General features: G+C 48.2%; 1 protein-coding gene across 6 annotated transcripts in view; it reads right to left on the bottom strand.

Annotated features, from left to right (window-relative positions):
* Nucleotides 1-20,372: 20,372 nt before the first annotated feature.
* Nucleotides 20,373-26,071, bottom strand: part of Calcoco2 (calcium binding and coiled-coil domain 2) — a 35,088-nt gene continuing 29,389 nt past the window's right edge. For 3 of the 6 annotated variants that reach the window (XR_013041877.1, XM_076543215.1, XM_042282682.2), the window contains 3 exons: nt 24,794-24,887; nt 22,189-22,217; nt 20,373-21,680 (listed from right to left, as the gene is read on the bottom strand). Coding sequence is in view for 5 of the 6 variants with exons in the window: in XM_076543215.1 (XP_076399330.1) it covers nt 21,504-21,680; nt 22,189-22,217; nt 24,794-24,887 (300 nt within the window). In the remaining variant the exon portion in view is untranslated. Of the gene's footprint in view, nt 21,681-22,188; nt 22,218-24,751; nt 24,888-26,071 lie in introns of all 6 variants that reach the window. The other 3 variants (XM_076543213.1, XM_076543214.1, XM_016007822.3) reach the window with 1 other exon arrangement.

Consider the following 26,071-nt stretch of genomic DNA (forward strand, 5'->3'; position numbering starts at 1 on the left):
ATGCTGCTGCAGCACAGGCTTAGCCACTTCCCAGAGCTGGGGCAGGTAGGCCAGCCTGGTGCCCATGGCGTATGGCTCAGCTCTCGAGGACCCCAGGTAGGTGGAGCCAGTCGCCAGCACCAAGGGCTAAGCAGAGCCTCAAACGGAACCTGCAGATGCGCAGATAGGACCGTTTCTCTGGCAAGCTCGTGAGTGCTTGCTGCGTGCACCTGTTGGCTTCGGCTCACACAGTCCCAGAAAGGCTGCAGGCATGCAGAAAGCAGGGCCCGACCGAGAAAACCTCTGAACGGGTACAGTGTGCTTGAAAATGTGCTTAGGTGCCAAAGAAAGAGAAGAAAATGAGTATAGGCAGCCATAAAAAAAAGTTTGAAAATAATAAAGTCTTTAAAGAGAGAGTAAAGTAATATGAAAAGAATAAGCCAGCCGGGCGGTGGTGGCGCACGCCTTTAATCCCAGCACTCGGGAGGCAGAGGCAGGCGGATCTCTGTGAGTTCGAGGCCAGCCTGGTCTCCAAAGTGAGTTCTAGGAAAGGCTACACAGAGAAACCCTGTCTCAAAAAACCAAAAACCAAAAACCAAAAACAAACAAACAAACAAACAAACAAACAAAAAAACAAAAAAAACAAACAAACAAAAAAGAATAAGCCATGTAAGGATGGGAAGTACCCATTCTTTTTTTTTTTTTTTTTTTGAGATAGGGTTTCTCTGTGTAGCTTTGCGCCTTTCCTGGAACTCGCTTTGTAGACCAGGTTGGCCTCAAACTCACAGAGATCCTCCTGCCTCTGCCTCCTGAGTGCTGGGATTAAAGGCATGCGCCACCAATACCCGGCCTAACTTTAAAATTTTAAATGTTGCTCCGAGACTGCATCTGTTCCCTGAGACAGAGCCCGCCAGGTGGGAGACGTCGAGATCATGATGGGAAGACGTGCAGAGATGACTGGCCACACTAGTGGAAGCCCATGAACTATAGACTAGTGGCTGTGGAGCCCCCATGGGACTGGACTAGGCCCTCTGGATGCAGAAGACAGTTGTTTGGCTCGAATTGTTTGGGGGGCACCCAGGCAGGGGGATCGGGATCCGTCCCTGGTGCGTGGGCAGGCTTCTGGAACCCAGTGCCTGTGGTGTGATGCCTTGGGTAGCCTGTGGTGTGATGCCTTGCGTAGCCTTGGTGCAGTGGGAAGGGGCTTGGACCTGCCTAGGCTCAGTGTGCTGGGCTCTGCTGACTCCCCATGGGAGACCTTGATTTGGGAGATGTGGGGATGTGGGGTGGCTTGGGAGAGAGGAGGGGATGGGAGGAGGGAGAAGGTGGGATCTGTGGGTGGTATGTAGAGTGAGTAGAAAATTTCTTAATAAAGAAAAATGAAAAAAACATTTTAAATGCTAATGAACAACAACAACAACAAAAACCTACAAAAAATACAACAGCTGCTGAGAGACATTGGATTGTGGGGGAAAAACTGCTGAATTAAACCAGTCTATATATTTTAAGGATGTCTTAACTTCAGAATGGAGATCAGGAAATGTGTTGCATTGGGGGAGAGGTTATGCCTTTGTTTTCATAGGAAACAAAAAGCTATGGATTCCTTCAAAATCAATAGAGATCAGATTTGACCAGGGGAGACCTGAAAATCTTTGCTATAGACATCAAGAAAGAAACTAAGAAAAACTACAAGACAGGTGATGTATATGCTGATCTCTCTGCATGGGATCAGCTCTGAGAACGGATGAGACATGATAATCCTTGTTGGCTACAGAGTCCTCATGACAGTTTTGTATGCAGCCTAAAGAGACTTATAAAGTTGGCAGATGCCTTTTCCTTGCTCAAACATAGAGCAGAGAATCATCTTTAGCTGACTTGTGCACACTGCACATTCCATACTTGTGTTAATGTATTTTTTTTCAGAAAAAAAGGACCAGACACCAATGAAGACAAGACAAGCAGCCTAGGTGATCCAGCCTCTCAGAATGCCTCTGTTGTCCTTTCCTCAAAAATCTGCATCTAGGCCAGGCACAGTGGCAGACACCTTTATTCCCAGCACTCAGAAGACAAAGGCAGGTGGATGTATGTGAGTTTAAGGCAAACCTGGTCCACAGAGCGAGTTCTAGGACAGGCTCCAAAGCTACACAGAGAAACCCTGTCTTGAGACCCCTCCACAAAAAAAAAAAAAAAAAATCTGCATCTAGGACAACTTCAAAGTGGCTAGCTAAGATGGTCCAGCCTCAGACTACTCCAGCCAGGACTTCAGATAAGCCCTGTACTTTCCCATCACACAGAGACTGGACAACAAATGTTACAGCTATCTCCCCCAGGACTTGACCACTGTCCCAATCTTCTCAGGGTCCCCTAAAAATGCCATCACTCCCAGCCAACAAAAAGCAAATTTAAGCACATGACGCCTATATTCCTGGGATATGGGTGTTTTTTGGTTGTTGGGGGGCTTAAGGATGTTGGTTGTAATTTAGGGGGTTGGTTACATGTTGTTATTGGTCACGTCAGGGAGGAAACGAAACAAAGGAGGTTAGAGTCAGGGCTCTCTTTCTCTCTTTTTCTTTCCTCTGTTCTTCCTCTCCTATCTAGTGTTGGGGGAAAAATGAGGATAAGGAATAAAAAGAAAAATGGAGGGTGATATAGGAATAATAGAATAAAAGGATAGATTATTGAATCTTTTTTTGTTTGTTTGTTTTTTTTCGAGACAGGGTTTCTCTGTGTAGCTTTGCACCTTTCCTGGAACTCGCTTTGGAGACCAGGCTGGCCTCGAACTCACAGAGATCCGCCTGGCTCTGCCTCCCGAGTGCTGGGATTAAAGGCGTGCGCCACCACTGCCCGGCCGAATCTTTTTATTTTTAATTTTTATTTTTTAAATATTTATTTATTTATTTATTATGTACACAATGTTCAGCCTGCATGTATGCCTGCAGGCCAGAAGAGGGTACCAGATCTCATTACAAATGGTTTGAGCTACCATGTGGTTGCTGGGAATTGAACTCAGGACCTCTGGAAGAGCAGCCAGTGCTCTTAACCTCTGAGCTATCTCTCCAGCCCTGAATATACTTTTTTTTTTTTTTGGTTTTTTTTTGAGACAGAGTTTCTCTATGTAGTTTTGATGCCTGTCCTGGATCTCGCTCTGTAGACCAGGCTGGCCTCGAACTCACAGAGATCTGCCTAGCTCTGCCTCCTGAGTGCTGGGATTAAAGGCATGCACCACCGCCACCTGGCCCTGAATATACTTTTAAACTAAAAAGCAACTACTAGTCTCAAATATTTTACATTAGTATGAATTTTTGTGTATTAATACAAATTTAAGGTTATTTTTGTTACAACATACTGTATGTTTCTACTCTTGTTTGAGGTATTGTACCTATGCAACTCATTTGAAAACATAATGTAAAGTTCTAGTCCTTGAAAGCTACTATTACAAACTGTTTAGGATGATTAGAAAACACAGGTTATGGGCTGGAGAGATGGGTGAGGGGTTAAGAGCACTGGCTGTTCTTCCAGAGGTCCTGAGTTCAATTCCCAGCAACCACATGGTGGCTCACAACCATCTATGAGATTTGGTGCCCTCTTCTGGTGTGCAGGCATACATGCCAGAACATTGTATACATAATAAATATTTTAAAAAATTCAAAGTCAGCAAAGCACCATACAGGATCCAGACATGCTGTGTATTTCCCATCTTTAGGTGGCTTTAAAAAATGTTTCTTTACTCTCTCTTTAAAGACTTTTCTTCATTATTTCTAAACTAATTTTTCTACGACTGTCTATACCCATTTTTTACTGTACCTATGTAAAGGTTTCCTTCCTCTAGACCACTTTACTGACCCCCTGCAGCGTTCTCTGACTGCCAGATAAACCTTAAATAGGTGCCAACCTAGCCGCCTCTCAGCTCTGGTGGCTGGTTCCTCACCCCCTTGGTTCCCTGAGAGCCTCGTCTCATGCTGGCTCATGCACTGCTCCAGCTCTGGGAAGCTGCTGTGTCCAGGATGCAGCAGGCATCTTTACCTAGCACACCAGCTGCTCCAGAGCTCTGCTGCACAGCAGGGCCTCTTAAAAAGAGCTCTGCCTGCCCGAGAAACCGCTTTCTCAGGCCTTATGTGGATATTCCAGCCTCCACGGTGGATGCCATATATAGTTTTTCTGTTCACTTAACAGCTGCACATTAATCTACTGATATTTTAATTATCATCTGCCATCCCACAGCCCCTCAGTCAGTGCCCTGCCAGCCACTCAGACCACAGCCTGGCAGGGCTTCTGGTCCCACAGCCCCAGCTCGGCTGCAGCTACAATATGTAGGTTTAAATTAAGTCTCTATTGTTCTATTTACCAATAAGACTCAGAAGTCAGAGGCTGGGGTGAAAACCTGCTAGCTCAGAGAGGCTGTAGAGCAACTAGCTGACCTTGTCTTTTGGCCAGAGACACTACAAGAGACACATCTCTGCCGGGCGGTGGTGGCGCACGCCTTTAATCCCAGCACTCGGGAGGCAGAGCCAGGCGGATCTCTGTGAGTTCGAGGCCAGCCTGGGCTACCAAGTGAGTTCCAGGAAAGGCGCAAAGCTACACAGAGAAACCCTGTCTCGAAAAACCAAAAAAAAAAAAAAAAAAAAAAAAAAAAAAAAAAAAAAAAAAAAAAGAGACACATCTCTTCCATCATCCCAGAACCAAGAGAGCTCAAAATCTAGTCCCTGCCCTTTCCTTCCCGTGCGTCTTCTCTATCCAAACTGCTGGCTTCTCTATGGCCAATTCTGGTCAGCTAGTTACAGGCTCCACCTGCTGATTCAAGAAATAACTGTATTAAGCAGTCTCAGGAGTGTCAGAGGGCTATCAAAATATCACACAATAGATGTTGGAATAACCTTTTTGTACACTCTGTGAAGAGGCATCTCTGTCCTTACTTGCCTGTCTAAGGCACCTTCTGATTGGTTTAATAGAGAGCTGAACAACCAATAGCTAGGCAGGAGAGGATAGGCGGGACTTCTGGGGGCAGATAGGAACTTTGGGAAAGAGGCAGGGGATCACTAGGCAGATGTGGAGGAAATCAGACTTATGGTACTGAAGAGAGGTAACTAGCCACGTGGCAGAACGCAGGTTAGTAAAAGCAGGTTAATTTAAGTTGCAAGAGCTAGTTGGGAACAAGCCCTAGCTATGGCCAAGCTTTCATAATTAATAAGAAGTCTCTGTGTCGCCGGGCGTTGGTGGCGCACGCCTTTAATCCCAGCACTCGGGAGGCAGAGCCAGGCGGATCTCTGTGAGTTCGAGGCCAGCCTGGGCTACCAAGTGAGCTCCAGGAAAGGCGCAAAGCTACACAGAGAAACCCTGTCTCGAAAAACCAAAAAAAAAAAAAAAAAAAAAAAAGAAGTCTCTGTGTCGTTATTGGGGGCTGGTGGGAGGTCAAGCTCCACCACGCCTGCAGAAACACCTGCTGCCATCTTTGCCCGATCCACAGGCAGACCCACGGAACCATCTGACTGGCCAAGTCTTGAACTTAGTATTTTGACGAGGCTGACCTTGAACTCCTGATCTTTCTGCTGCTACCACCCAAGAAAAATTGTAAGTGTGTACTACTACCCTTGGCTTCAAAATCTATTCTTAAATTCTATTGCTAAAGTAATTGTTAGTCAGTCAAAATCAAAGTTCGCACCCCCTGCCTGCTGACATTTCCTCCCACTGGGTGTTCTGCTCCGGTTCCCAATCCCTTCCCGTTTGCAACCTTGTGACTCCTCAGTAATTTCCTAAGGTCTTACCCGAAGCTTGCCTGGCGTCCCCATTAATATGGCAATCGCCCAACCCCTGATATCCCTAATCTTTTTACTTTGCATCTATCTATCTATCTATCTATCTATCTATCTATCTATCTATCTATCTATCTATCGTAAAGGGTAAGTTAGTTTTGGCTGGGGATGTAGTTCAATTGGTAGAATGGTTACTGGGCATTCATGAAGTCTCAAGTTTGATCCTCAGCACAAGTACTGTGTGTGGTGATATGCACCTAGAATTCAGTGGAGCAGTGGAAGCAGGAAAATCAGAAGTTCAAGGTCATCCTTGGCTGCTTAGTGATTTTGAGGCCAGCTTGGGCTAGAGACCTTATCTCAGAGGAAAAAGAGACGCTGGAGAGATGGCTCAGTGGTTAAGAACATTGGCTGCTCTTTCAAAGGACTCCGCACCCACACTGTGGTTCACTACATTTGCACTTTCAATTCCAGGGTATCTGATGCCCTCTTCTGGCCTCTGAGGGCACCAGGCACATGTGTGGTGCACAGATATACGTAAAACTAAAATACGCATATGTATAAAATAAATAAATCTAAAAAATTCCTTTAAATTAACTTACTTTTGTGTGTAATCTTTGTTTTTCGAGACAGGGTTTCTCTGTGTATCCCCAGCTGTCCTGGAACTCGCTCTGTAGACCAGGCTGGCCTCAGACTCACAGAGATCCGCCTGCCTCTGCCTCCCAAGTGCTGGGATTAAAGATGTGTGCCACCACGCCTGGCTTTACGTGTAATTTTTACATGTATGAGTGTTTTGCCTGCATAAATGTCTGTGTAGCACATGCATGCCTGGTGTCTGAGGAGGCCATGGAAGAGCACTGGGTCCTCTGGGACCCGAGTGACAGCAGGTTAGAGCTGCCATGTGGGTGCTGGGAGTTGCAGGGGTTCCTTTGGAAGAGGAACCAGTGCTCTCAACCACCGAGCCTTTCCCCTGGCACTAAGCGGGTTTCCCCCTCCCCTCCGCACACAGCCAAGAGCCGTAGACAGGGTGACGACCACCCACCCCTCCCCCAGTGCGCTTTCTTCCTTCACTCAGAACCACTGCCTGCGGCTTTTGGCTCCGCTCCCTTCACAGCGACCAGACAAGATCCCTTGCAGTGTTTGCTGTTCGTCCTCTGGTGCAGGCTTACGTTTTAAGCTTCTCAAGTGTGGCATGGTTGCCCGGTGTGCACACCGTGCCTAAAATAGCTTCTGGCACAGGCAAGGTGCTCACTCAGCGAATACCCACCGAGTGAACAAATCAGTGCACTCCTTCCAAGAATTAAGATCCTACAGCTTTGGAGTCAGCCTACTGGCTTCACCCTTGGGGGTAAGAGAAGTTTTGTTGGGTGGGTTTCCTCATCACTTGCCCCACCCCCATATACCTTTTATGTCTATCCTCCCCACAGACCCCTGCAAATCTGCCCTTCTACAGAGCTGTTCCTCTCACCCAGAATAGCTTGTCTCTACAGAGATGCCCGGCAATGTCATGGACACCCTTCCAGGCCCGGTTTGAACCCTGCTTGCCCTGCCGTGCCTACACCTGTTACCTGAGACGTTCGGGGTTCCTTGGTGCTCCCGGCGGGTTTGGTGCACAGATGTATCCCATCAGTCACTGCAACGAACTGTACTGCTGTGCCTACTTGTGTGTCCTAGTGAGTTTAACCTTACGTGTTAATTAAGGTGAGTGAGGAACAAAGGAGGCTCTCAACTCCCCCCTGCACCTCCCTGGAGCAACCTCTAGAGGGCAGTCTCATACCGCACTTAGCCTTTTCTACCACAGCCCCTACGGACCGATGGATGCATGGATGAATTGGTGGATGGATGAGTGGGTAAGTGAATGGAGTGGGTACAGCCTGCTTGGGCTTTACATCTGGCAGATTCTGGGAGAGCTGCCTAACCCAGCTGCTCTAGTAATGGTAGTACTATTGACCCATTCTGTCCATGATAGAAACCTTGAAAAAAATTATTGTTTCAAAATAAAAAAGAAAGCCACATTATGGAATTAAACAAAGATTAAATAAGTAAATTTAATATATTATCCAGTCAGTTGCAACTCAATTTATATAAAGCTTGTATATAAGCCATATTCCATGTGGGATATGAGTGTGTATTAATTATTTTGAGGTGTCAAGCCATGCTGGGGTGCCCAGAATGGGGCAGAATTTAGTTAAACTGCAGACTCTCCACCAGAGGGCTTAGGAGCTCAGGACAGAGCTGGAGGCTTGAGTCCATCTCCCTCCTCCCAGGAGGACGGCAGCTAAGGCTCCAGCGTTCAGTACCGTAGGCCCCTTCTCAGCCGCGATCTCGGGCTAAGGAGAGAAGAGGACAGTTAACTCACACAGGTTCCGACACCAGGAGGTACTGAGTGGAAAGAGGCTCTGTCCTCTGGGACTCCCGGCTCAGGAGGTAGGATGGAGAACAGATGAGAACAGATGAGAGAACTCCTGTGCCCCGCTGTGCCCCGCTGTGCCCCGCTGTGCCCTCCAGTTCCTCAGCACACTGTCCAGCTCCTCCATGCTCATCTTGTCCTTCCGTCTTCCACATGAGATAACGGCATGTCATCTAGAACCTAGATGCTGAGTGTTAGGCCTCCCTGTCCACAAAACTGAAAACTAAAATGCTTTCTCCTTTTTTCTTTCTTTCTTTTTTTTCTTTTCTCTTTCTTTCTTTTTTTTCTTTTCTCTTTCTTTCTTTTTTTTCTTTTCTTTTTTTCTTTTTTGACATGCTGGATGAACCCAGGGTCTTATGAATGCTAGGAAAACACTCAACCACTGAGTGGCTTTCTTTTCTTTGGTTTTTTGAGACAGGGTTTCCTTGTGTAACAGCCCTGGCTGTCCTGGAACTCCCTCTGTAGACCAGGCTGGCTTCGAACTCACAGAGATCCGCCTGCCTCTGCCTCCCGAGTGCTGGGATTAAAGGCGTTGAGCCACCCCCGCCCGGCTATTGCCCCTGTCTTGCACATGAAATGACTGACGTTCCCACGGTGGCACTAAGGTGCCCACTGTGAGCCAGACCCCATGTCAAGCCCTTGGTCTGTGTTCTCTCCCTTCGTCCTCGCAGGGACCCTCAGGGCATTAGGGGTTACGGGCTTACTTCCAGAGAAGGACACGTAAGTCCAGGGTCTAGGTAAGTTATTGAGTGGAAGTCAGGATTCGAGGCTGACTTCACAGCCAGACTGCCATCTCCACACTATCCCTCTTCCTAAGCCTCCTGCCCAGCTGAGTTTACTGAGTACTTACAAGATCCATGCCAGAGGCTGGCGTGATGGGCACACTTGCAGTCTCAGCATGGGGGTGTGTGGTGCTGAAGCAGGGGCATCTCAGTCGACACCTCCACCCCCACCCCCTGCAGAAAAAGATCAAAAAAGAAAGAAAATGAGAAGAAACAAAGGGTCACACATAAACTGGGCAGAGTGGCACACTCCTGTAATCCCAGTACTGTAGGGGTGGAGGCAGGAGGATCAGGAGTTCAAGGTTATCCTTGGCTACATAGTAAGTACAAGGCTGGCCTGGGATTCATGAAAAAAAAAAAAAAAAGGACCAAACATCATAAACATTATTCTAAACATTTTGAACTTTATTTATTGTGTCTGTCTATGTCTGTGCATATGTCTGTGTGTCTGTGTGGAGGTCAGAAGACAACATGTAGCAAATGTCTGTTCCGGGAGTAGAACTCAGGTCCTCAGTGTTGGCAGCAAGCACCTTTACTGTCTGAGCCATCTTGCCGGCCCCCCACACCGTCCTAAATTCCATTTATGCTGTGTGAGGATTGAAGCCAGCATGCTGCTCACTTTGCCCATTGAACTACACGCCCAGCGCCCATTATAAACACTGTACACATCGTAATTCATGTGGCTGAATAGGGGACTATGTATTTTTTTATTTTACTAAAAAATATGTATTGGGGCCTGAAGAAGAGAAGGCTCAGGGGTTAGGAGCACTGGCTGCTCTTCCAGAGGACCCGGGTTCAGTCCCCAGCACCCACATGGTGGCTCACAACTGCTGTAACTCTAGTTCCATGGGATCCAATGCCCTCTCCTTGCCTCCTTGGGCACAAGGCACGCATGTGGTGTGCGGACAAACACCCATACCTACGTACAGGAGACATTTCCTGCACTTGAGTGAATTTCTGGTGGGCTTTTGTTGTTCTTTTTTTTTTTGTTTTTGTTTTTGTTTTTTGAGACAGGATTTCTTTGTGTAGCCCTAGCTATCCCGGAACTAGCTTTGTAGACCAGGCTGGCCTCCAACCCACAGAGATCATCTTTTTTGTTTTGTTTTAGTTTTTATTCATTCTTTGTTAAGTTCATACATGAATACAATGTAGTTAGACCATATCCACCCACTCCCCGCTCCTCTGTCTCATTTTCAGATTTCTCTCTCTCTCTCTCTCTCTCTCTCTCTCTCTCTCTCTCTCTCTCTCTCTCTCTCTGTGTGTGTGTGTGTGTGTGTGTGTGTGTGTGTGTATGTGTATACAGATACCCACAGAGGTCAGAGGTGTTGGTGCCTCCTGAAACTCTGAGGTTACAGACAGTCATGAGATGCTCAACGTGGTTGCTGGGAATCAAACTTGCGTCCTCCTTAAGATCATTAAATCAGCAAATATATACTCTTAACTGAGGAGTCACCTCCCTCACCCTTTCATGTATATATGTACATATACACACATACATACATACATATACATGTACACACATACACACACACACATATATATGTAGAGCTCTCATTCATGTATATATGTATATATATTTAGTAGTACTTAGGAACTCTGAGAAGACCCTATTGCTGAAGACTCCAGATACTGACCACAGGACAGGCAGAATCAAGCTGGTTCTGACTTGGAAGCATCCTCACATCTGGCAGCCTTCGTAGTGACCGAAGGTACTTTGTGGGCTACTGAGGGAAAAAGATATCAACAGTCTTACCGAGCTGGGAACCCTGGGATCTACAGTAGTGGTCAGCCTGGCTGGTTTAAGTGACCATCACCAGTGGCAGATATGGGTTGGTGGGACAGGTGTAATGGGGGTAGCCAGCACCTTCTGACTGGACTTAAAGCCCACGCCACAGGAGGGAATGAATGTCGGGTACTGAAAACTTGGCCAAGAACCGGTGGCTGGAGAGGTCATAGACCCTTCGACTTTTTTTTTTTTTAAGGGACATGGTATCAAACCACTGTTTAGATACTTATATCTATACACTAGTGAATTTCTATTGTAAAGGTGCCTCCAGACCCAGCCCTAGCCAATTCCTGTCTCCAAACTACTTCCCTTTTTTGGCTGAGTGGGAGCGGAACTATGAAACTTTCCAGAAGGAAGGGGTGGAAAGGAGTTGAGGGAGGAAGAGAAGGAGAGAGAGAGGTACAGTTCCCAGTGAGACAGCAGGGCTGGCTTCCCAGGTATAGGGGAGGGACTGAGATCTGACCTCTCCAGCACTCTTTAGGAAGCTGTACCAGGGTTCAAAAGTAAGCTGGACAGAGCTGGAGAGAGTTAACCTGGAGCTCACAGGTTAAGAGTGTTTCCAGTCCTTCAAGAGGATGGGTTTAGTCCACAACATGTATAACAGTTGGCTCACACTGCCTGTAACCCCAGACGCCGGGGACCTGACGCCCTCTTCTGGCTTCCAAGTGCTCCTGCGCTCACACGCGCAGTCCCCCGCCCCCCCCCCCCCCCCCCCCCCCGCATATACGTATAAGAATAAAATAAAATCTTGATGTTCTGCTGTAAGTCATAGCCTCTAATGGCTGGGCTGTCTTTCCAGCCCTAAAGTAAAACCTTAAGTTTAGAAGTCAGCTGGATGGCCCGGCCACTGGCAAAGAAAGAGTTACAGAACATCAGCCTGAGGGAGGTGGCAGGAGATGAGAGGCGCTAGCCAACAGTTCTTATCTTCGGGGAAGTTTAAGAGCAGATGCCACTTGAAGGGAATTTCCTGGACTATGAACTTTATTGGAGAGACGATAGAGTAAGGCTGAGTGGGAGGAAGTTAGGCTCCACACCTCCTTCCCCGCTTCTTCCACACCTGGGTCCCACCCTTTCCCTAGATGGCGCGGTGATGAACCCTCACACCCCACAGCCGGGCCTCGCCCCGAGCCCCGCCTCCCTCGTTTATCGCGCTTGTGATAAGTGTTCAACAGGCAGTACATTTAGATGATCCACGCCGAGTCCAGTGCACAGAGGTCTGGACGGAGGAGCAGGGACAAAGTGCAGGGGTGGTGTCTCTCTCCTGAGAGACGGGTAGAGGATCAAAACAGGCATATGCCGGTAAATAAATAAATAGCCGGGCATGGGGTCTCACACCTACAGTCTCAGGTGAGAGGAGAGCCATGCGTTCCAGGATAGCCTGGGCTACACAGTGAGTTCCAAGCCAGTCTGGGCTATAGTGTGAGACCCTGTCTCTACAGTTACACTCCTAGCCCCAGCTGTTACCCAGAGAAACCCTGATTTGAAAATCAAAAAAAAAAAAAAGAGTGAAGCAAAACAAAAACCTTAACACAGACACACAGACACACACACAAAACGATTTCCTTGTCTAACTAATTGTGAAGAGCAAAAGTGTCAATCGTGGGAAGGCTATCTGCTTACCTGCTGTATATTTTATTACCTTTTAAAGATTTTCTAGGGCTGTGGAGGTTGTTCAGTGGTTAGTGCATGGACTGCTCTTGCAGGGTCCTGGAGTTGATTCCCAGCACCCATGCTGGCTGGCCACTCACAAACTGTCAGTCCCGCTCTAGGGAGTCCAGTGCCCTCTTCTGGCCTCCATGGGCACCTGCACTCACAAGCACATATACATATACACATAATAAAATAAAATAAAATACATTTTTATTTATGTGTCTATGTTATGTCTGCCACATGTGTATAGGTGTCTGTAGAGGCCAGGAGAAGGTATCAGATCCCCTGGAGCCTTCCTCTGTCTCCTGAGAGCTGAGATCAAAGGTGTGTGCCATCACTGCCTGGCTGGTTTTATTCTTTTTAAATTTGTGAGGGGTCTTGCTATAGACTGGCCTGTTCTTGAACTTACAACTCTCCTAACTTAGCTGGGATCACAGATGTGCTCTGCCAAGCTGAGCTTTTTCCTCATCTTCTTCTTCTTCTTCTTTTTTTGTTTGTTTGTCTTTTTGTTTTTGTTTTTTCAAGACAGGGTTTCTCTTTGTAGTTTTGGAGCCTGTCCTGGATCTCGCTCTGTAGACCAGGCTGGCCTCGAACTCACAGAGATCTGCCCTCCTCTGCCTCTTAAGTGCTGGAATTAAAGGCGTGCGCCGCCGCCGCCGCCGCCGCCGCCGCCCGGCCTCCTCATCTGTTTTGAGATGATGTTTAACCAATGTGTGGCTTCAGAGCTGCACAGACTGACAGCAGGAAGCAGGAGTCAGCACAGGTGCCAAACAGGATGCTGGTGTAGAATGTATTTTGTTGGTTTTTGAGACAAGGTTGTGGTGCTGGTTACTGGCGCTGGTTACCGTGCAAAAAGGTCACGAGCCACGACAAAACCCAGTATCAGAGCTTTATTGGGGGGCAGGGGGCAGAAGAACCAGGCCTAGGGGAGATACATGTGCAGAGAGCAGAGAGAGAGAGAGAGAAAGATGGTTGGGGGGTGGGTGGAGAACAGAACAGAGAGGGAGGGGAGGGGTCTGTGTCCAGTCTTTTAAGGGTTCCCGTGAACATGCGCAGGTAGGCTTGCAGAGCTATACCACGCATGCGCTGATTGCGTGACCATGTGGTGCTCACGTATTCACCAGCACACACTGATGACGCAAGACCCCTTGCCTAGCTCCTGAACTGTGCATGAGCGGTCGTGCAGCTGGAGCGCAGCAGAATCCCAACAGTAGCCCTGGCTGTCCTGGATCTCACTCTGTAGACCAGGCTGGCCTCGAACTCACAGAGATCCACCTGCTTCTGCCTCCGGAGTGCTGGGATTACAGACGTGCACCACCACCACCCGGCTACTAGAATGTATTTTGAGTCCACGAGAGAGAACTGACATGCAACTAGAAAGCACAAGTCAAGCATGGTGGCACAATCCTGTACTCTTGGAATTTTGGAGGTAGAAGCAGAAGGATCAGGAGTTCAAAGCCACCCTTGGCTACAGAGGGAGTTCATGGCTATCCTGAGCTACATGGGCACAGAGGGGGAGGGCGGGGATGACGGTTGAAGACTAGATAAGGTCACTGAATTGAGCAGAAGTCAACTTGTTCACCAGGTCCCCGGGAACTCAGGAGCCTCAGAAGGGACTTCTAAGTGGAGGGTGCAACCAACTGAAATTTTAGAGGGATTATTGGCATGGGCAGATGCTAAGAGGGTTTAAAAAGGAGGCTAATAAGCAAGATGCACCAGGGCAGAGAAAGCCCTGGGAGCCTGCATGTGGTAGTTTTAAATCAGAGGACATCCCAGGGAACAGATGTACACTACCAGACCCTAGACCGGGTGTAAAATACTGACCCAGTGAAATGTACCTGGTGTTTGCACTGATCAAACTGGTGCAGCAGCTGCTTCTGCGAGGAGCAAACTCCCCAGGCTGCAGGCCACCCCACCCCTAGGCTCTTCCCAGGTTCACTTTCAGGCTGGAAGCCACCGCACCCCAGATCTTCTCCCTGCCTGCCACCATGCTCCCAGCCATGGTGATCACGGACTGACCCCAGCTGTGAGCAAGCCTCTAATGAAACGCTTGCCTTGCTCATGGTGTTTCACTAGAGCAACAGAGCGGTGGCTAAGACAGCACCCTTCCCCCTCACTCCAGACTCCGCTTCCTGGCTCTCAGTGCCATCCCGGCTGGTGTGTGCGCTCTCCCCCGGAAGGACACTCGTCAGTGGATTTAAGAGACGCCGCCGAAGGAGATCCAGCACAAATGATTTTCCTGAGATCCTCAACCTCCTGGTGCTCTTTGACAGCAGAGGTGATGCTCTTGCCCAGAATGCCCAAGGCCCTGGGTTCAAACCCCAGTAGCACAGAAATAATTCAAATGTTCCTTTTCTAGGTGTGGTGCCACAAGTCTGTGATCAACACTCAGAAGGCCGAGACAAGTTCATAGTCCACGGTCACGAGGCCAGGCCAGGCCGGGCTGTATAATGAGAGCCTGCCTGGAAAAACAACCACAAAATGGCGACAGCTGGGCTGGAGCGAGGGCTCGGCAGTTAAGAGTTTGCTGCTCTTCCGGAATATCAGGGTCTGTTCCCAGAACCCACACCGGGCAGCTCCCAACTGCCTGTACCTCAGCTACCCAGGGCTCCCTGACTCTTGGCCATCTCTTCTCGAAAGAACATTTCTGTGCCAAGGCATCACCACTTTAGGTTTGGGAAATACCTGTGTTAGCTGGGCATGGAAGTCATGCTTGTAACCCCAGCATTTGGGAAGCTGAGGCAGGAGGATTGCTGTTGACTTCCAGGCCAGCCTGCAGGGCTGCATTGTTTCCAGTCTATCTTACAGCTAGACCATTTCAAGAAACAAGCCAACAGCCACTCACACACATCCACTCCTGTGTTAGCGTGCTGACTCCTCAGCCCCTTTCTCCTCCAGGACCTCTTTTCTCTTTGTGCTCTGAAATTCCTCTTCTGGGTGGCTGTCTCCTTCCCCCATTAGATTTGGGGACACCCCTCCCCCCAAGCTGAGTTTCTCCCTTGGCAGTATGAGTTACTAGAGGGCACAGAGAATGTCTTCATTAATTTTGTGGCTCCCTGAGGGCAAGGACTTGTTTTATCTTTTTAAATCCTGGCCTGATACTAGCTGTGCACACTGTGGGTGCTCAATAACTGTTGATTGACTGGGTAGACAACGTACTTAGTCCCCTGGGGGGGGGTCATATCCTTTCTTTCTACAGGGAGAAAGCAATAACATTAGGCGGAGCAGACTGGATCTCTTAATGTGATTACCTGGGATTTGCAGGCAGTGGACTCTCCCCCAATTTTATTGGGTAAATCCATCTCCACAGAATAGAAATTCCCCCCCAGAAACCACTCATGCTGCTGGCCAGATGGTGGCCACCACTGACTGCGTTGACCCCCTCCATCTAGATTTCTCCCCAGCTAAGGCTGCTGTCACCAGCCCAAGGTATGGGAAGCACTCAATTTAGCACCGAGAGAAACAAAATTTACCCAAGTTCCTGAGCCCAGTGTTCTCTGCTGTGGGATGTCTCTCTGTACACTGTGAATATGTGTTGCTCTGGTTGGTTGATACATAAAGCTGTTTGGCCAATGGCAAGGCAGAATAAGGTTAGGTGGTCCATTCCCACTGGAGAGACAGGAGAAGAGAGGAGACTGGGGAACTGCTGCCAGGCGTCACCTGGGGAAGCAGGATGTGAAAGAACCTGTGAGCCGTGAAGCCACGTGGCAAGACATAGAATAATAGGAATGGGTTGAATTAAGTCATAAGAGCTACTTAATCATGTGCCGGAGCCATAGGCCCCCAGTTTGCAATTAATATTAAGCCTCTGAGTGTTATTTTATGAGCAGCTGCTGGACCTTGGGACCAGGTGGGACTGAAGCATCCACCATGAGCCAATCTGTAGACTTAGCAAGTTTTTTTTTTTTTTTTTTTCATTTTTTCCAGACAGGGTTTCTCTGTGTAGTTTTGGTGTCTGTCCTGGATCTCACTCTGTAGACCAGGCTGGCCTCGAACTCACAAAGATCCACCTGGCTCTGCCTCCCGAGTGCTGGGATTAAAGGTGTGCGCCACCACCACCCGGCCTTTTATTTATTTATTTATTTATTTATTTATTTATTTATTTATTTATTTATTTATTTTTTAACTTTTGAAAACATGACTTGATATGATCAACACAATGCAAAACACATCAGTTTAAAGTGTAATTTAGGCCAGGCGGTGGTGGCACACGCCTTTAATCCCAGCACTCGGCAGAGGCAGAGCCAGGTGGATCTCTGTGAGTTTGAGGCCAGCCTGGACTACCAAGTGAGTTCCAGGAAAGGCACAAAGCTACACAGAGAAACCCTGTCTCAAAAAACCAAAACCAAAACAAAACAAAACAAAACAAAAAAAAAAAAAAAAAAAAAACCAAAAAAAAAAAAAAAAAAAAAAAAAACCCAAACCAATAAAGTGTAATTTAGGACTAGAGAGATGGTTCAGCAGTTAAGAGCACTTGCTGCTCTTGTAGAGACCCACGTTTGCCTCCCAGCTTCACGTGGTGGCTCATAACTCTGTAACTTCAGTTTCAGGGATCCGACACCCTCTTCTGACCTCCGAGGGGACCAGGTTTGCATGTAGTGCACAGATATACACAAAAGCAAAGCATTCATACACGTAAATTAAATCTTCCAAATGGAGTCCAGTACTTCTTCTGGTTGATTTAGAATTGTATAACCTCTTCCCCAATCAATGTGCTCCTCTCTCCTCCCCTCTTCCTCTGGTTTCTGCAACAGGGTCTTGCTGTGTAGCTCTGGCCGGCCTGGTGCTCACTGTTTAACCTAAACTGGCCTCAAAACTCTGGCAGTCCTGTCCCAGCTTCCCAAGTGCTGGGACTACAGCAGTGTGCTACATGCTCGGCTTACCATTTTCTTCCCCGACCACAAACTCCTCGCCTGCTATCACTCCCGTTTCTCCAGAACCAGGGGATCTCTTTTAGTCAATATGGTTTCTAGAGATCTGCTTATTCCAAACATTTTGATAAACAATACATTTCATGAATGCATAAACATCTGAGTATTTGTGAGATCAGCTAGGGAGGACATGTTCCTGAGCTTATGTACTACTGTTGCTGGTAACCCAGGCAAGGAGGTAACCAGGTGAGAGTCTCTGCGTTTCATCCTTACCAAAGTCCATCTGTTTTATTCTAACAGTTCATCTCTTAGCCCTGGCTAGTCTTCTCATCCATACTTGTTGCTAGGAGACAAAGTCGCCATATGCTTAGCTTAGTGCAAACTACAGCCTTGGTGAATCGCTGCAGACCAAATCACGGAACAACAGAATTTGAACATTTTATTTCAATTTTTATCAAGACAAAGAAAACGCTAAGCTGTAGCTATTGCTAAGGACCTGCGCTACCGAACGTTTGCTAACTGTACCTTTTGTGATTTCACACTCGCTTTTATTTTCTCTTGGTGGTGCTGGGGATCAAACAAAAAGTTCACTTACATGCTATACACACAGTCTTACCACTCAGTTACACTCCTAGCCCTTGCTTTTTTGGGATAAGGCCTTATGATGTAGCTCAGACTGCAATCCTCCTGCCTCAGCCTCTGCAGTGCTCCAGGCTAAGGTTAGTTTTCTCTTCCCACTCGGATGTGACTTTTCCCAAGTCATCAAGTAATCCCACTAAGGCAGAGAGATTTCAGCGATAGAAAAAGCAAAGAAAGAAAGAAAACCTGTTGCCACATTTAACTACAAAACTTCAGAAATCCAGTTTGGATAAAGCTGCTATTTGCTTACAGATCTTCCTATAATTTTGCAAGTATCTCACAACTATGAAATCCGTGGGTGCCCAGGGGATGGAGAAGGCAAGTGGGCAGTGGATTATTTAAGAATGATTGTCTCTCTTACCACTCAGAGCCGCCTGGGGCATAATTTCCCCTTCTCTGCCTTGGTAAGAGCAGCTGGAGATAATGAACAGTGGTTAAGGACGCTTTGTTTTACACCCAGCAAAAAGGCTCATTAACACCTCAACTGTTTTTCCTGCAGCAGTGGAAGGCGCCTGCTGCTGCCGCCTCCGATGGTCTTGGGAACCCTCGGGGCAGCAGGAGCAAAGAGGTGGGTAATTCACCAGAAAATGGCATCCACTGATTTTGGATTATGCGCGCCACTGCCTCTCTCCACTCAAGTGCTTAATTAAGAGCTGACTAGTACAAAATAAACTGCAGCTCTTCCGAGAACCGTCCGGGGAGGCACAGCAATCCACGGGGGTGGGGGAGGCACGTTGGGAAAAAATGGCATTTCCATTTGCCAGGTCTCCATTGTGGAGTGGTGTTCACGTGGCATCTGGTCCTCCGGGGGGACAAAAGGCTCACGGGTGCGGAAGTTCTCCTAGTGACGGGATGACACAGAAGGAGCAGTACTGGTTCGTTTTCATTTTATCATGGGGAAACCAAGGCAAGCAGCCGAGGGTAGCGGTCTAGCCGGCTTGTCCAATCTATGGTCCACAGACCACATGGGGCCGAAGATAGCCGGGAACAGAGCCTGGCACAAAAATCACCATTCTACCTTTCCATTTGGGTCTGCGGTGTGAAGTGTCGATGGCAGTGAAGTCCCACAATGTCAGAATGGCTGCTGCACAGGGAAGCGGAGGCTGTCGTGCTGGTAGACGGTCCCAACCCACACGAGTAGCCCTGATGGGCTCAGAGGGTTGAAAACAAGAGCACATGAAATTGGGGGGGGGGTGGTTGCTGGGGTGGAGTCGGGGCGGGGCAGGATTGGAGGGAAGGGAAGGGGGGGGAATTTAATCAAAATACACTGTATACATGTATGAAATTGTCACACAATAAAAAACTTAAAGGGTTTGGACATGTTCTCCAGTCACATGAGGACAGCCCGCCCCATCAGGAGAGAATTGTAGCTTCCTTCACCTTATGAATGACATCCTGTATTCAAAGTTTTTGTAAGTCGCTATAGTGACCCACTGTTTGATACCTAGGAGCCCTGTCAGTTTGGCCCTCCACAGAAGAGAGAGCAGAATTACTTTCGTAACAGTTCAAATGGGCAGATTTGGACAGAAGGCTTTGAACTTCATAAAGCATGCAAAATCCACACTGCTTTAAAATGCACAGATAGAAAGTCACCGTGCGTAGGCAGGGCCCGAGTTCTCAAGCCGAGGCTCCATTGCGGAGCATCTCACTCAGTGTAAGCAGGACACTCTTCCGTTGACCGGGAGGTGGTATCTATCATTGGTGAGTGTGCGTTCTCAGACCCTTTTGCCTAATCCTCAAACTTAAAATACAAGATCATAAATGGAATGTCTTCTTCTTGTTAAGTTCTGTTTTAACATATTGCTTGTTTAGTGTGTGTTCATGTGGAAGTCAGAGAACAGCTTGGGAGTCAGTTCTCTCCTCCCACCATGTGGGTTCCAGGGGTGGAATTCAGGTCGCCTGCTTGGCGGTGTCCTTACCCACTGAGGCATCTCACTGTCCCCTTTAAAAAATGTCTAAGAGGGGGCTGGAGAGATGGCTCAGTGGTTAAGAGCACTGGCTGCTCTTCCAGAGGACCCAGGTTCAATTCCCAGCACCCACACGGCAGCTCACAACTGTCTGTAGCTCTAGTTCCAGGGTTCCCGACACCCATGGCAAAACACCAATGCACATCAAATAAAAATAGAAAATCTTTATAAAAATGTTTAAGAGTTTTTATTCATTTATGTGTCTGTGTGTGCACAAGCCCACAGAGGCTGGGGGAGGGTGCCAGATCCCGTGGGGCTGGAGTTTAAGATGGTTATGAGGGGCTGGGAACTGAGTTCGAGTCCTCGAAAGAGCAGGGAGTGCCTCTTAATCATGGAGCTCTCTCTCCAGCCCTTCCCCCTTTAAAAAATAAAACAAGCCGGGCGGGCAGTGGTGGCGCACACCTTTAATCCCAGCACTCGGGAGGCAGATGCAGGGGGATCTCTGAGTTTGAGGCCAGCCTGGTCTATAGAGTGAGTTCTAGGATAGCCAGGACTACCCAGAGAAACCCTATCTTGAAAAACAAAAACAAAAAGATACATGTCCTTAAAAAGAGTAATTTATTTCCAACAGTGAAGAGATTAACATTGTCTCATTAGTCTTAGATTCATACAAACAAGTAACTCTTGAGAAAGTTGCAAGCCCATACACCTCCTACCCATTCCCAGTTGTCACCAACAGACTCAGGACAGGGAGCAGTGGCTCAGGCCCGTAGGCTCAGCACTAAGGTGACGCAGCAGGATTGCTGAGTTCCAGGCCAGCCTGGGCTCCACAGTGAATTCCAGGTCAGCCAGAAAAAAAAATCTCTTCATATATATGACATAATAATCCATGTTGTATGTAAAGAAATGATCAGAAAGTGCCAATCAGAAGTATCTAGATAGAAAGAAGCCTTTTCCCTGCCCCCTCCCCATTTTTCCTGAGAGAAAGCCTCACAATGTAGTCCAAGAGGCTTTGAACTCATAACCCTCCTGTCTCAACCTGTCACCTGCTGGAATACAGATACATATCATCACACTCTGCTAGAAATAAGGCTTTTTGTAGGTGAAGAATAAGACACTTCTCACCAGGCATGGTGGTGCATGCCTTTGATGCCAGCACTCTGGGGGCACACGTACACAGATCTCTTCTACATAGAGAGTTCCAGGCCAGCCAGGGCTAGAGTCAGGCCCTGTTTTCAAAAACAAAGGTTGCTCCTTTTGGAAGCTGATAAATCTTTGGAATCTGAGTTCTCTGCTGTGCCTTTTTGGGGTAATCTGAGGCCATTGGTTGAAGAAAGGACTGAGGAAGATAAAGAAATTCTCCACTTCCATCCTGTTCCCACCCTCGGGGTCAGGGCTGAGAATGGGGCACAAATGCTCAAGGCCTGGCTGTGACCGCAGTGGGACAACTTGGAAGACAATGCCTTGGTGTCAGGTGGCTGCTGGGACCAGCAGGTTCTGCACTGGAGTCTGAGGACCAAAGGGCACTGCAGGTGGCAGGCTGGAGCTGCAGCTATGTGACGTGGACAGGGCAGCCGCAGCCCTGTCAACACCACCCTACAGCGGCCACAGTCACCCTTTGCGGGCAGCAGCTCTAAGTGAACCCCAAATGATTTAGACAGGCTTCTCTGCTTGGAGAGCTTACAGTAGAGACTGTGTTCTACACTGTGAGACCTGATGCAGGCGGGGACACTCAGAGAGAGTGGCAGAACACATGGTCTTCAAAGATCTGCTTCTCTCTCGCCGGGAAGGCTTCGTCACAAATTGGACAATTCAAGAAATGGGTCTGCATTTGCTGCTGCTCCAAGATGTGATCACAGACTCCATCACCAAAGTCTGATGAACAGATGAGGCACTTCTTCATGCCAAGCTGGAAGAAGAGAGGTCACGTCCCAACGTGAGCTTTGCATCACAGACATGTCCCTCTATCTGGCTTTCCACTGTATTCTCAGTGCCTAGCATAATCAGCACAAGAAAGGTGCTCAGGAAATAGAACACACTCACATATGGAGAGGATGTCTGGGGTTTCCTCTCACCCTGGGACTGAAAGGGCCTAATATTGCCAAAACAGTCAACACTGCTCTTGCCTGGAAGGAGTACTGGGCAGGCTTTGTTTGGTTAGCTGACCAGGCCACATCTCTTCCCCATCACCTGCCAACTCAATTTGCAGGAGACCACCGTGAGCAATGCGGATGGAAAGCCGATTCCTTCTCCTCACCTCAGCGGGCTACCCCAGCCCTGGGCCCAGCCAGCTGACCCCTGCCTGCAGCTATCAAAATGCACCCATCTCTCCCTGGTTCTCCCATGATTTGGAGCAAGACTGGGGATTTCTCAGGGATTTTATATGTGAACAACAATCTCATGAACCAAATACTTACCGGGCTGGGAGCAGAACTTTCTTGGATACCTGAGGGGAATAAAAAGGATTTTATTCAATGAAAAACCTAGCATGCCTGAACACCAGCTGTGGTCTAGTAGACGTGTTCTGTGACCTTCACTGTGCCCTCTTTCACTAGGCACAGAGATCTACGTGTGCCTCCAAGTGCTGGGATTAAAAGAGCACTCCACCATGCCCAGCTGTTGTTACCTTTGGAGGGTACTCACCATCAAAAACGTCTGCAGCAGGATGTGCCTGTCAGGCCCCTGTTTTGTCAGATCTGTTGCTTTGCATTTATCTCGTGGTGTGTGTGTGTGTGTGTGTGTGTGTGTGTGTGTGTGTGTGTGTGTGTGTGTGTGTGACACACATGAAGGTCAAAGAACAGTCTCAGGTGTAGGTCCTAGTCTGCTTTGTCTGAGGCAGGGTCCTTATTGTTTGCCCAGGCTAGCTGGGCCATGGGCCTCTGGGGCTTTTCCTGTCCTGCCTCCTGTCTCACTGAAGGAGCACTGGGGTTACAGAGGTGTGCTAGAGCACCTAGCTTTTATGTGGTTGTGAGGACTCACACTCACAAAAGCACTTTACTCACTCAGCCCTCTCTCCAGCCCAGCCTCTGGTGATTGCTAGGCAGGTCCTCAAGGAGAGCAGGGGGAAGACAGCTCAGTGGTCACTGGGTGCTAAGCGGCCCAGGGCAGGGGGAAGACAGCTCAGTGGTCACTGGGGTCCTAAGTGGCCCAGGGCAGGGGGAAGACAGCTCAGTGGTCACTGGGGTCCTAAGTGGCCCAGGGCAGGGGGAAGACAGCTCAGTGGTCACTGGGGTGCTAAGTGGCCCAGGGCAAGGGGAAGCATCAACAGTGACCTGGAGGTGCCTTATATATCCATCATCATCGTTACTGTGACAACACGTGGAAGGAGCTCCTTCCACATGGTTTGTCTCATCAGCCCAGCTGACTGGTTTGAAGATACAGATGACTCCATTGGTCCCCACCCCCCATTGCTCAGCCAGAAAGTCAGTTAGGGAAAATCTTCCTATAATTTTTATTTATTTGTTTTTCTTGTTTTAATTTTGAGACAGGATCTCATTCTGTGGCTCAGGCTGACAGCAATCCCCCAGCCTCAGCCTCCCAATGTTGGGATGACAGGCATGAGCCAACAAGTTCAGCTCAATGTTGTTATTATTTTGAGATGGAGTCTCCCAAAGCCCGGGCGAGCCTTGACCTCACTATGTAACCTGAGGACGACCCTCGATATCCAATCCTTCTGCCTCCACCATACTAGTCCTAGGATTATAGGCATGCGGCACTAGGCCCAGTTTCTAAGGTGCTAGGAATCGAAGCCAGGTCTTGGAGCATCCTAGGAAAGCACTGTATGAACTGAGCTACATTCTCAGCCCCTCATCACTCTTATCATTATTTTTTGTTTGACACAGTCTCACTGTTATGGCATCTAGCATGGCCTCCCACTTTGTATTTGTGTGTACGTGCATGCACTCTGTGCAATACTCGCCCATACGTGCATGGATGGCAAAGGTCCATGCCAGTAGTCTTCCTCTATTGGTTGCCCCACCCCCTCAAGTCCTGGGGACTGAATCTTGGGTCTTCCTGTGTGCTAGGCAAGTGCTCTCAGCTCAACCCCAGCTGTTCTAGCTCATTCTTTGAGACAATTCTATCTCATTGAACCTGGGCTCACTGACTGGCTGCAATGGCTGGCCAGCAACCTTTGGGGTGCTCTGATCTGTTATCCTCCTTGTGCTTGAATTGGAGGCACATGCCACTGTGTCACTTTTTATGTGGGGCGGGGACCTGAGCTCGGGTCCTCAAGCTTGCGTAGCAAGCACTTTACCCACGGTGCCAGCTCCCTAGGCTCAGCCTTCCACCTGTTCCTTTCCCATGAGGCTGCCATGCTGGAAGAGAATATAAACGTGTTCAAATATTTAAAAACAAAGACGAAACTTGTTCTTGCCTCTTGCAAAGAACTGGTTCTGATTTTAAAGAAGATGTTACTGCTTTAAACCAGGTAAAAAACCAAATGAGGACTTGCATTAACTTTGCAGACAGCAGGGACAGCCTCCCACGTGGAAGGGACAAGTTACTTCACATCCCTCCTATTTCCTGCCCATAGGTCTCAGTGGAGCACACCCTTGTTCATTATCCTCGGCTGGGCCATCAGGGGGCTGCCGGAACTATGGGTTTCTGGGAGGCACAACCTGCCTCTAGCGTTTCCATTTCCAAAACTTAATTAGCTTCCTCTCCTTTGTATGTGTGCATTTTCTACAGAAAGACATTTCTCTGATTTATATTTGGAAGGTAGCCATGGGACTCAATTTGTGCCTGCTGCCTCTAGGCAAATGAGCTGATTTGTGTCTTCTGGATTCAGATTTATTTCTCAATTAACACTCTTTTCCTGCCATCTTTCTTTCTATTGGGTCCTCAGCTTCTGTCCAGCAAGTCTTAACAATGCTAGCTTTAATTAGCAGCACACACACACACACACTATGCGCACACACATTAGTGGGGGAAAAGGATGTTGGCAAGGGCCTTCCAGATAGAGTGGGAAAGTTGTCGTACCAGAATATGGGTTTCCATACACAAGGCCTGGGTTTTGCCTACCAGCTCCTTGATCTGAAGAATGCATTTGATGTGGAAAAGAGTCGCCTTGGAGGCCCATGTAGTTCATCAGTCTGTTGTTCTCCTTCTTCAGGATCTGAGGACAGAAAGATTTACAGACACGCTGGAAGGCAGCAACAGAGAACTGCTGCAGGAGCAGGCAGGTGCCCATAAGGTTCCCCGCGAACCATGCGACCACTGACCCACAACTACTACGCTTATGTCTGAGTTTAGACATCTGAACTGAATTGATATGTTCTAAGTTTTTAGTGTGTGTGTGTGTGTGTGTGTGTGTGTGTGTGTGTGTGTGTGTGTGGTGGAGGTGGGGCATGTACGTGCCGTAGTGTGGCCATGAGTTTGGAGGTTAGAGGACAGTTCTGCGGAGTTGTTTCTCTTCTTCTACTTTAGCATGGGTTTGGGGTGACCCAGGTCATCATGCTTATGCGACAAATGCCTTTGCCTGATGAGCATCTTACTGGCCCACTCTCTGTTGGATACAGGGTCTCATGTAGCTCAAGCTGGCCCTTAACTTGTATGTAGGTAGCTGAAACTTTTCATTCCTAGTTATTTTTGTATTTTGTATTTATTTATTTATTTATTTATTTATTTATTTATTTATTTTTGTTTTGTTTTCAAGACTGTTTCTCTACATAACTCCGGCTGTCTTGAAACTCATTCTGTAGATCAGGCTGGCCTTGAACTCAGGGATCTACCTGTCACTGCCTCCTGAGTACTGGGATTAGAGGCCTGTGTTGCCACCCCTGGCTGAGTTCCCGGTTCTTACGGCTGGACAGAAGCCTTAACGGTTAAAAGCCTGCACTGCCCTTTGAGTCTCGGCAGCCATGCTGGGGAGGTCACAACCACCTGTAACTCCAGCTCCAGGAGAACCTGAGGCCTCTGGCCTCTGAGGGCACCTGCGCTCACATGCACACACCCACACATTCATATGACCCATAAATCCAAACAAAGCCCTGCTTCTCCTGCTTGTGCCGTCTCCAGAGTGCTCAGAGTACAGGATGCACCTCCATGCCTGGCTTTTCACTCCAGGCAGTTCTGGACCAGACTTCCAAACAGCAGACTCTTGCTTGGTGGGGTGGATTGTGTTCCATACCCTGCCTCGCACCCCCATCTAACCCAAGAGAATGAGAATAGAGGACCAAAAACAGACCCCCAAGGCTTTCTGTAATCTCCAAATGCATCAGCCCAAATAACAAAAGCCAGCTCAGAAATTCTCAAGGGGCTTATTGGTTGATGTATGTGGAGTTTCAGTGTGCTAGACGG

The sequence above is a fragment of the Peromyscus maniculatus genome, chromosome 8 (assembly GCF_049852395.1).
Source record: "Peromyscus maniculatus bairdii isolate BWxNUB_F1_BW_parent chromosome 8, HU_Pman_BW_mat_3.1, whole genome shotgun sequence".
In the NCBI taxonomy this organism is placed as follows: Eukaryota; Metazoa; Chordata; class Mammalia; order Rodentia; family Cricetidae; genus Peromyscus; species Peromyscus maniculatus.